General features: G+C 42.5%; 1 protein-coding gene and 1 non-coding gene across 2 annotated transcripts; both read right to left on the reverse strand.

The window, feature by feature from the left end:
- Positions 1-549: 549 nt before the first annotated feature.
- On the reverse strand, positions 550-3,513 carry LOC101754137. The gene is made up of 5 exons (XR_002678310.1): positions 3,438-3,513; positions 3,098-3,251; positions 1,860-2,039; positions 1,266-1,336; positions 550-788 (listed from the first exon to the last, which is right to left on the reverse strand). It is a non-coding gene; the product is annotated as a protein MULTIPOLAR SPINDLE 1 (transcript).
- Positions 3,514-3,961: 448 nt separating this feature from the next.
- Positions 3,962-7,578, reverse strand: LOC101766148 (transmembrane 9 superfamily member 9). The gene is made up of 7 exons (XM_004974115.4): positions 7,347-7,578; positions 6,454-6,618; positions 6,253-6,362; positions 6,070-6,175; positions 5,850-5,962; positions 5,589-5,742; positions 3,962-5,462 (listed from the first exon to the last, which is right to left on the reverse strand). The coding sequence occupies exons 1-7, from the start codon at positions 7,458-7,460 to the stop codon at positions 4,305-4,307; spliced, it is 1,920 nt and encodes a 639-aa protein (XP_004974172.1). The 5' UTR covers positions 7,461-7,578; the 3' UTR covers positions 3,962-4,304.
- Between the last annotated feature and the right edge of the window lie 4,750 nt (positions 7,579-12,328).

A 12,328-nucleotide genomic window follows, 5' to 3' on the forward strand; every position in this document is an offset into this window, starting at 1 on the left:
TACCTTCCCAATATGGATGGCTTATGTGTATTCGAGTAAAAGCTTGAATTTTAGTTGTACTTTTACTTTTAGAATACCTTATGCTTTTATTTGTAAGAGTAAAGGACCAGAGCGCAGAAATTTTTAGCTGCACCTATATTTGCAGATAGGCAAAGCATATCTATAGCAACTCACAGGGTACGGAGTGAAGTCAGGAAAATGAAAGTAATCAGCTATCAATAGACATGAAACCATGTCAGGCCACTAGATCTACTAATAGATTCCAAAGTTTCTCATGTAAACCGAAATATAAATATGTGAGTCTCAGTGGAGCAATTATCTCATGGCTTTGATTAGAGCACATTTGTTTTCAGTAACTACTCATTCACACACAACGAAGTTAATCAAACATACTTTTCAGTTTTTTACTATGCCTTACTTCCCAATCATCCGATGAGGCGATGAAGAATATACCTGCTTGCTGGGCCAGCTTTTTTTACATATAATCAATCTGAAATCAACATGCAGAAGGTGAGATGCGAGTGGTTAATAGAGAAACAAATAACCAGATTAAAATGAAACGACTTGTGCAAATACATTGAGAAGTCTGAGGTAGGCCCTCTCAGCACACAAGAGTTTGGAGAAGACTTCTAGGTCCAGCTTCCCCTGAAGTGCAGCAGGAGCCACCTCCCTTGCCAACCTTCCAACCACGCGCTCAATGTACACCACATACAGCCCATTCATGTTTTCCAGGATTTGCAAATCATTGCGTGCCTTGAGAATAGATCTGACACATTCTTCAAAAAGTCCTGGATATTTTTTTTAAGTTTAATTAGGCACATCTAGTGAGATGTATCGCGCAGTGATGAGCAGTAATTGCACTGGCATTATATTAGCGGCATGTATAAATTTCAGTAATTGCTCTTTCATACTTGTGATTAGGAATATAATATAATATAATATAATATAATATAATATAATATAATATAATATAATATAATATAATATAATATAATATAATATTCATTATTTAATCAATGAACTTTTCTACATTGTGGCTGTACATCAAAATATAGCACTCAATTATGTAGTGCAGTAGCAGGGTGCAGAATTGAAGATATTTGACTACAAGAATTTGAACCAGAAGATTTAGCGCAGTAAAAACAACGGATATGGTGTGTTCTCATCTCAATTGAAGACGTTTACACTATCATGTTGAGTAATGATGCAATTCTTACAGCATAGCAAATAGAAAATAGGACCATCAAGGGCACAGAAGCACTAACTTTTGTCAAAATGCTGCCAACAAAGCCAATCTTTCATGTAATCAGATATTAGGAACTCGATTAACTGAATCCTGCAACATGGGACAAAATGATCATGCACAAAATACAGTGATATAATCAAAGTACAACTACTAATTCTTATGGGCAATAGCAAGAACTCAATCCAGATAAAACAATTACTAATAATACACCAATAGAAAGTCTTCAGAGATTTTCCAGCTCTAAAATAAAAAATATCAGAATATAGTTTCTTTTGGATGAAAATTCATTAGCAACAAAAAGGAAATAATATTCAGATATTTGAGTGCATCTTAACAGAACTTGCAAAAAAAATAGCCAAATAGTACCAGAGAAACATATTAGTGTCAATCTGACACATCCTCTATATATGAAGTATTGTGCATTAGGAAACAGGCAATGTGTAAACTACTGATTAGTTTTTCATCCATGATTCAATGCCGAGGAGGTCAAATGTTTGTTCTTAACTCTCAAGTGATAAAGTTAAAATGAATACAGTGGACAATCAAGATTGACCTAAGGAGTCAAGACTCTTCCAATGAAATCAAAATCAGAACGAATTGACAGTCAGCTTACATGATGAATATATTGCCATGCATATCAGGGAAAACATCATCAAACGGATCAACCAGAAGTAACCTTTCTGATGCATTCGAAATCTTTTGAGAAACTGCAAGGATTATCCTCTGACCAATGAACTCCTCATTTCCTAACTTACGGAACAAGTGCTGCACAGAGATCTGGGCATCTGACTATCTGAGCAGTCAATTGATCCTGCAAAATATTGAATAAAATGGAAGAAACACAAATCAATAGGCTATAAGGAAGCAAAACAAGATAATATGGACCACACAGATAGCAGATTTGACTACAACATAAATCAGAGTACTCATGTGTTGTGGTCTTGTGGATACCTTTGCTGGTCGGACCTACCAGTGCCGCAAGAAGTATGATAATGCTACCTTGGCGCCCACAGCAACAGAGTACCATAGGCTTTGTCCTTCAGTTTGTTCAGATTAGCTATTACCTTGGGATTAAGGAAGCTAGTTTGTTAGTTTGTTGGTTTGGTTTTTAGTGCTGGCATCGGCCATTGAGTTTGTTAAGCAAGAGTGAATTCAATTCCCGTTAAACTAGCTGCTCAGAGCCTCTGTTGAGGATGAGCACACTCCATATCTTGCCTCTCCCACATTTCCAATCCAATCAATGTCATCATGAAAAAACACTAAGAAGTTTTGCATATAATTAAATGTGCTATATAAATGCAATCAAGCCTCCAACCAATTTATCATCATTGATACCACTTCCATGAGGACCATGAATCAACTGGTACCTAAGTTGTACTTGGCATTACTTTGGACAATATGTAAAGTACAGACAACTACTCGTACAAATCTCAGTTCAGAGGAAACTCACAAGCTGCAATGCATCCTGTTGTATTGCAAACTGAAATATAAGGAAGGAAGCTGCAATGCATTTGAGCATCAATCACCTTATGCTCTACTACAGAAAAGAAGGGCCTCTAGTGGCCACCACAAAATATTGTGAAATATGACAACAATCAACATGGATTAACAAAGAACAACTGAAATGCCCAAACTCCAATCAAGTAGATTGAAAGTCAGGTCTACTGCACTAGAAATTTTCATCTCGAACACGCAGGAGAGGTGCATGTCATTTGATCAAAAGAAGAAAACAATGAATAAACCAAAAAATGTCATTTTACGCATGTGAATTGCCCTACAAAATGAAACAGCACTATAGTATCACTTTACTTATGCTACTCTGGGAAAAAAACATATATAAATATATTAAACTCACTAAGAATGCAACAAGTGTCACCTGAATCTGAAGTACCAGCATTTTCAGGAACGGCGCACATCCTTTTCATCAAGCGAGACACTAAACCATTGATTATCTCCCCAACTAGCTCCTTCTCCCTTTCTGATGATAGAATGTTCTTCAGTGAAGCTGAGCAGGTACAGTGATTACCAACTGATTACCCATGATTCTTTCAATCAAATCATAGATTTGCACAGATGACATGAGTAAACTTTGCCATTTGAATATCCATAATTTCCGTGGCATTCAACAGCTCAGTTGTATCAGATTAATGGTCAGATTCATTAAACACGCAACAGCTCAATTGTAACTTACCCAGAATGAAGTCCACTGCTTGGTGAGAAAATGTAGCAAATGAAAGTCCCTGGCGTGCGCCTGGCGGCCGGCACATGGCGACGGCGAGCTCCACCGGCGGGATGGGACGGCGGAAAGAGTGGTGCCTAGGTTGTCTCTGAAAGTGGCGGACCGACAGTGGCCTGGAAACAGGAAAGGGAGTGGATGGGAGGACCAGGTCTCTGGAGGGAGAGATGGGGACCAGTTCGTCGGAGTATGGCGGGGCGGGCGGACGGCACCGTCGGAGCACGCCGCCGTACAATGCCGCTGAGCAGGGACAGCCGCCGGAGAGTGTTACTCCTCGTCTACGTGTGAATTCATTACAGAGTTTCTAGAGGATACATACCAACCAAGAAAAGCTAATTCTACGAGTGAATTCATTAGAGTTTCTAGATCGCCGGCCAATTCTGATGCGCCAATTTCATTACTCGTTTCAGAACATCAACAAACCATCTCTGAATACATACCAACCAAGAAAAGCTACAACTTAGAACTGAACACAAGAATTTCTAGAGGAAGCCAAGCACATTATCGACATCATCATTGCAGAGGTGGAACAAGATGACACCCAATTACGAGTGAGAGCTATGAATTGAATTTATACAGCAGTTCATAAGTCATAACAATACAAGGAAAAATTGCCCCATATGAAGCTGACAGTGGTATCCTATCCTTACCACAAATCCATAGTGACAGTCTGACAGATGTATCATCTCAGCTCTTAACCAGTGGGCATAAATGGTTTATGCTGTTAACACCTAAAATACAGTTTTCCTGAAAATCCAGGAAAACACAGGGTGGAAAATGGAGGCCGCTTCACCAAAACCGTACAGTCTCATGCGATCAAGCCTAGTCGATCTTCACAGATGAGTAGATCAATCTCGTGAACCAGAAGCAGGCGCAGAAGCCGATTGCACCGGTAAGCACACAGAACGCAAACGAGGCGAGAAGCATGTAGCCAAAGTACAGTATGCCTGACACCAGTTTGGTGATCTGCAGCTTAGTGAAGAAGTAGAACCCGGCATACAGGAAGAGGTAGATTGCAGATGATCCTGAGGTGAGATAGGACCTCCACCACCAATTATAGTCCTCACTGCACAGTTGGAAATAGCACAGCACGATCGTAATCTCCGCACAGGTGATGATGAGGATAATGAACACCAGGAAAAGGAAGCCAAAGATGTAGTAGAACTGGTGAAGCCAAATCGATGTGAGGATGAAGAAGAGCTCAATAAAGACAGCCCCAAATGGAAGAATGCCACCAATAAGAACGGTGAAGGCAGGGTTCATGTACCAAGACTGCTCAGGGATCTGTCTTGGGATCTTGTTAGTCTTCACCGGAGCCTCAATGGCAGGTTGCTTGAAGCCCAGGTAGCTCCCAACAAATACAAGAGGAACTGAGATACCAAACCATAGGAGGACCAAGGCAAACATTGTGGTGAAAGGAACAGCACCAGACGACTTCTCCCCCCATATAAGAGCATTCAGGATGAAGAAAATACTGAAAGCAATCCCAGGAAACAGGAAGGCAGTCTTTAGGGTGATACTCTTCCATTCTGATCCTTTAAACATCTTATAGAAGCGTGAAGAAGCATATCCAGCAAACAATCCCATCAAGACCCAAGTGAGCAGCATGGCAGTCATCAGCCCTCCTCGGTTCGATGGTGAAAGGAATCCCAAAACAGCGAAAATCATGGTTACTAGCAGCATACCAAAGAACTGAACACCAGTCCCAACGCAGACACAGAGTAAGTCAGAGTTTTCAGGAGGTCGGAACACATCTCCGTGAACAAGCTTCCATCCTGTCTCTTCTTGGGCTTCTTCTTCAGTTTCAAGCTGGTTGTACCTGGAGATATCTCTATACAGAGTGCGGAGCATAATCATGGCCACCATCCCAGATAAGAAGAGTACGATCATGAGAGAGTTCACAATAGAAAACCAGTGAATTTGATCATCTGTCATTAACAGATACGTGTCCCAGCGAGAAGCCCACTTGACATCGCTCTCCTGTAAAGGAATGCCAAGCAAATCAGAAAACATTAAAACGGACTCAACATTTAAAATGTATTATTAATTATTAATGAAAGGAGTTACAGTGCAAAAGAGAAGGAGAAAAGCCGTGAGAAATATAACCTCAAAGCCAACATCATAGGTAAATATGATTTCCTTTCCAGCTTCAACCTCCTGAGGAGTATCTGAGCTTCTCACAAGCTTGCTCGCATGAGGATCGCATGTGATCAAACGAGTGTTTTTATCATTCCATTGGCCTTCAAACTGATGGTTAATACTGGCAACAGAAGTTAAACAAAAGACACATAAGTGACTAAACAAAATAGTGTCAGATGTAAAAGATGTCATACAAATAAAATATGGCAAGAATAACTTAAAACAAACCTGAATGGTTTGACCTCAAATCCAACAATTCTAGAGAGTTCTGTAGTTTCATCCTTGTGGTATTTAACTAAAAATGTCAAGTGGTTGTGGATAAAGACCTTCTCGTCCTTGCTCTGTAACATGTAAATTTTTCAAATAAGATAACTACACCCTCTCAAAAAGAAAAAGGGAGACCTATCACTGTTAAAACTAAGACGGTCAGCTGAGCACACAAACTTACACCAGCGTACTGGCCCTTGACACCAACATGATATCCACCCTGATAAACAACAGCATCCCTATCCTGCCTTGGTATAGGAACAACTAGCGGGAGGTTGTCAAGGATCCTGTGAAAAAATTTCATCATGTAACTCCAGCATTCGTCGTGCAATCAAAATTACAGTATCACATATAAAATCCATACATGTTCACCCGGTACTCATCCTCTATCTTTTCCTTGAGCTCCTTTGCTTGTTTATCATCAATCGATGCTTTGCAGACAATCTGGCACATCTTGGGCTCCCTCATCTCAAACTACAGTCCAAACAACAGATTAGATGACAAATCAGTGATACACTACAAATTACAAAGGTGAATACATTTCAAGCAGTAAACTAGTACTAACCACATAAGGGGAGTTCTCAATGCGATCACCGCGCAGAACTTCTCCAAGATTCTCCGCACTGTCAACTATCGTGTTTGGCTTGCAGAAAGGAAGAGAGTAATAGGAGTAGGGAAGCTGTGTCTTTGTGGATGTCAGCTTATTCACCTTCACCAAAAGTGGATCTTTCTGCAGACAATTATGGACATAGGTTAGAGCGCATGTAACATATCTTTCAGTAAAGAGCTACAAATTAAGAGGTGAGAGAGATTATTTTTTGTCCCATAGCTCAAAATATTTTAATGCACCATTTGATAATTCGTTCCATAAACATAACTACTAGTAGCACATACATGCTCGATACTTAAGGATCCAAAAATACTGGGTTGTCAAATCGTTTATCAGGTAACAAGAAACAAGAGAAAAAGAAACAAAAAAGTTTTTGGCATACAAAGGCCACCTGAAGCTGCTATATGCAAACGATAAGCAACATGTACAATAAAAAAGTGACTTCACATCCTGGAACCAAGTGGACAAAAATATAAATAACGGAACATTTTGAATACAAGAGGGTATACTGTAGCGTACTCACAGCACATATTCGATTAGACAACGTTTTGCAAACGTAGGCGCACTATAGAGCATTTATCGCCGCTTAGATTAGAGGATATTTATGTTTTTCTTCAACATAGAGAGATTTGAAACAAGGGACCTAGCCAAATGTAATTCGTAAGATTACACTACTCCACACAGAAGCAAAACAGCCAGCAGGATGCCTAGATCCCGAACCCCACTGCCACTAACTCGACAGATACAGGCAGCCCAACGAACAAACGCGGCACGCTGGATCTGGCCGTCGAGATCCGCCGCGGGATGAACGGAGAGAGCCGTTACGGGTGTGGGGAGTAGAAATGGACCTTCTGGAAGTCGTTGGGCGCGACGCCGGGGAGATAGAAGGCGGCGGCCGGCGCGGCGGCGAGGAGCGCCACGAGCGCCACCGTGGCCCAGCGGAGCATCGCCGGCGTCCGCATGGGTGGGTGGGGGAGACTGGGCTCGGAGACTCGGTGGATCTGAGGCGGAGGCGCTCCCTCTCGCAGTCCACCGCTCGCTACTGGAAGAAGACGAGTCCCACCACAACCTCACTGTCGCGGGCCCCGCTCCGCTCCTCTCAACCGACCGAGCGCGTTAACCACTTGAACAAAAGCACCGAAGAGAAACAGGCGGCCGGCCCAAGAAGAAAAAATGAACGGTCCAGACATAATTCTGGCCCACCATCGAACGGGCTTGCGTGTTTACTCGGAATGTTTAGATGGGCTTGTTGGTCGGCGGGCCTCCAGCTATACGTTTGCTGCACGATTCAAGGCATTCGACCAAACAACTGCAGCATATATAGTGCATTTTAAACTAGGAAATGTCAAACGAGAAACACAATTAAGGTTACCCTGAACTTCTTTGATCAGGGGAGTTTGAGGTTTTTTTTAAAAAAAAGTTTTAATTTGTTTCTAAAAAAAGGTTTTTTAACCTTTGCAATTAATTCTTAGAGAGTAGCTAGCCTAGCTGCGGAATTTCAGATTTGCTATCATTAGTTGCTTCCATCAGTTTAGCATTTGCAATTCAAAACGTAGATTACTGATGCTTTCTCAGTCTCTCAGCTGAATTACATTAGCACGGTCTACGAGGCCGGTTTTACTAACGGTTAGCAGGGAGTGTGGACAAAAGCTCAAAAAGGGTGTGGGGATTCTGATCGATGATATTCTGTCAGTATACTACTACCAGCTAGTAGCAGGAGGGTAGGGCATCCTGCACTGCATCAGGATCAGGACCAGCAAGAAGCTAGGCATATATGCAGAGCAGGAAGCTGATGAGATGAGATCCGCTAAAGCTAGCGAAAAGGATCAAGCAGGTGAGCCCAAGCAGTTGAGTCCAAGGCGAGACAACAAGAACAACATCTCTCTCTATCCCTGCTGCCTGCTTGCCCTGTATTCATTCACCACCGTCTGTATGAGGGCGTGGGCACGCTCCGATGCTGCAATGCAAGCACACATGTCATGCCTGGCATTCATTAAATAATGCAGATGCAGGCATGCAGCTCAACTGCTCGAGCCCCCAAGCAGCCGCATGCCAATAAGGTACCTCTGAATCTCGCCAGGCCAGCCGCCGCACGCAGGAAGATGGGCCTGCTGCTCCATGTATAATTGATTCTCAGATTTACGTTTTCAATTTGCTGATGACCTTCTCTCGTCATGCATTTAGCAGATCTCTATATGTTCGTCATCAGATTTTTCTTGATGGTTGTTTACTATTCCTCCATTTTGCATATGCATGAGCTGTTCTTCTGGTTTTGGTCAATAGGCAAAAATCAAAGATTCCAAATTAAATTGGATTAGAGGTCTCTAGGCAAGAGCAACTCCAACAGATCTCATTTCCCCTTTCCTTCCTCCTTTTACCCACAAAGGGGATTTATGGGAGAAAAACCTTCTCCAACGGATCCCCTTTCTATCTTCCTTTCCCTTTATACTTTTTTCAATCCACTTTATCTTCCTCCCTCTCCCCTTTACAAAGGGGATTTGCCCCTCCTCCCTTTCCTCTCCAACCACAAGATCTACCGGTCTCCTTCTGCACCACCACCAGCCGTCGGCCATCTGCACCTCCATCCGTGCCACCACCAGCCTGCCGCCCACTCCTCTACCATGAGCCTTTCATTGGCCATGCCGCCATCGCCGGGCGAGTCCAAGAAGGCCCCGCGCACTACCGGCCATGGCTGCACTGTGGCGGAACCATTCAACTTAAACTAGCTTAAGTACGTCTAATCACTGTTGAAACAGTAATTATCCAATAAACACACTTAAAATAGTTTAAGTCCGGCAATTTGTTGAGTGTCCCCGGGATGACCCGAATCATCCACGTACAACTTGAATCTTAACCATACATTTTCCACAATGGAAAAGCATCAACAAACATTACTCTTTTAAAATAAATACTGAAGGTACAAATTATTACAACCCATAGATTGAAACAAACTTAAAGTGCAAGTCAAACCATTCTAAAGAGTTTCAAACTCAAAACAAGCCATGGAAATAAGTAATTAAACAGCTAAGTCCAACTCTAGGGTATTTTGAGACTCATATAATACCCTAGACCTTCGGTTTCTCCTCTTCGGCAGACGGCTGCTGCGCTTCTAAAAATAACAAAGGAGGATTCCCTGAGTACGAAGGTACTTAACAAGACTAACCTGACTAACCGGTATAAAATAATTGACTTTAAGGAGTATGAAAGCTTTTTATTGGACTGGCTGACTCAATATTTTGCGAAAGGCTCACTACTCATGGATCCTTAGTTTTGTCATTTTAAGGCAAACTTAATCTTACTTAACCGGTCTAAGTGATGAAATCGTTTTGCTCAAACAAGTGATACTAATATCATCTAGCAATCTTATATCACGGAAAACATTATATTCAACTTATTCATCTACGATGCTTAACAGTGATCAAGCATCGTTCATAACCGAGAATTGCGGCGATCTGGACTGATTTACATCCTGCTAGAGATACCTAATCACCAGCGACGCACAGCTGATCAGGCTGCACGCAACGACCTTTCGATTAGTTGTACCAAAAGACTGGAAATATAATTACCTGAACCCGAGAACACCCCCCCCACATGAGACCCCACGTGTGGCCTAATCACCATGTGAGTTTCAGGCTACGTCCCCGCCATACACCCACACCAAAGTAGGGTAAATATATTTCCACCATAAGAGCCAACTAACCTACCGGGCTTGCTGGTTCCCAATGGCAGTAAGTAACCAGATAATATCACTTGATTAGCAATTAAAACAACGAACAGTCCTTAATCAATTTCATTCTCAATAGACAGAACTACCATCTCTAGCTTCTATCCACCTCTTTCAAATATCAAGCCATTTCCTTGATTTAATTGTATGACAATATTTTCCTTGAGTATTCGAGTAACAAAAGTTACTCAAAGGTAGCATCTAAGCATTGCTAAGCATGAGATATTTACTAATTATTCTTAAATAGACGGCAAAGATGTCCAAACAATCAAGGTTGGATTCTGTATAAAAGTAAGTTTTCAATCAACTCCTAGACTTAATGCATGGGAAGGAAATAACCAATAATTTGGACATGTGAATAGGAATTTCTAAAATTAATAGGTGTAAATGCTCCGGGGCTTGCCTTGGGTCCCAAAAAGGTTAGCGTCTTCAGAAAACAATTCAATAACAGGAGCAACCTCAACAATCTCCTCAAAATCCTGAGGTTCTTCAAATAACTCCACAAATTCCACCTTGGGAGCTTCAGATTTTACGATATGATGCAAGTCATAATTAGTTAATGCAAAACTTTTTGATAAAAAGTGACTATACAACTTATTTTCATGATAAAGTTGTAAGCCAACACTAAACTACCCATAAAAGATTAGCCCTCAAATTATTTACTTAACTAACCTAACTTAAGCCTTTTCTCTTTATTAATAAAATGTTTCATAATTATTCTCTAATCTCAAAACCTAATGCCTATGGATTAACAAGCATTCGTGAATATAAAATATTATTCATAATTTTATACATTTGATAAAGATTAAGTATTTATTTAAATACCTTAAATATAAGGCACTAAATAAAAACCTAATTTTTATTATCTTTTCCTAGGGTTTAAGAATTTTAATGCATAAAGATAAATAAAAAAATCCTAACAAAATTGGTTTCACTATTTTTGGACATTTTTACAAATTATAATGAATTAAAATGATAACTGAATTTAAAACTAAATTCTAAAACTCCTAAATCATTTCCTCCTGGAAACCCCCTGGAAAACTCTTCTTACCCACCCCCGTCCTACACTTACTCGCTGACATGCAGGCTTGGCCGAGCGCACAGTGTACCCAGCCCAACCCGCTGGTACATCGGCGGGCAACCGCGAGAACTCGCCACTCCGACAACAGCGACTACATGGCCTGGCTCACCTCGACTACGCGCACATCCTGGGGGGTGTTGTTGGGGTGGTTTGGTTAACGGTGGTGGCGAACGGCGATGTGCGGTGGCGGAGCGGCAACGCTAGGGTTCGCGGCGGCACGTGGCTCAACGACGGTGACTCGACGACCACAAGCTAGCTTGGAAGCTTTGCCTCGACCTAGAATGCCCGGCGCTCTCCCAAACCAGAGCACCCTGCAGTTGGAGCAAGGAGCTCGACTGCGTGGCCAAGGCGGAGGCGTGCGCGCGGCGGCGCAAGAGCTCCAGCCAACCCGGCCGTGCTCCAGGCCAACAAGCGACACGTGCACCATCTACGGCTCATGCGTGACACACCCTGATGCTCAAACAATGACCATAACCCCGGCAGCATGGAGCTTCACAGCGGCGACCTTACCAAAATAGAGCAACGGCTGGCTCCGGAGAAGACGGTGGCGGAGAGGGTTCTAGAGTGGATGGGGCTGGACGAGGACTGGCGGGATGGGTTCTAGGCTTCAAGGCAGCGATTATAGTGGAGGGAATTGATGGGCGGCGGTCGAACGATGGCGGAAACCGCCGGTGATCAAGGGCGGTGAAATAAAAACTGGGCGGTAGTGGTGAAAGGATGAGCGCGGCCGACAGCTTCGGTATTTATTTGAAAACTTACCATCTTCACTCACGCCACCTCCTGCTTGCATGCATGGTGTAGTCCTCATGCTCTCCCTGTGCGTGGCACGGCCGATACCGCCTCCGGCCATCGGCGGCAAGCAGCTGCGTGGTAGTGCCACGGCTCTATTCTTCTCCCCTTTTCTCCATTTCCACCCGATTTCAATCCAAATTTGCGCTCAACTTTCAATCCAAGCTCTGCGATCTCCTTTAACCAAACTTGTAGAGGATTCATAGGGCTTCATCCAATAGATTTGCACTTTGAAG

Source organism: Setaria italica, chromosome VI (genome assembly GCF_000263155.2).
Source record: "Setaria italica strain Yugu1 chromosome VI, Setaria_italica_v2.0, whole genome shotgun sequence".
NCBI classification, from domain to species: domain Eukaryota; kingdom Viridiplantae; phylum Streptophyta; class Magnoliopsida; order Poales; family Poaceae; genus Setaria; species Setaria italica.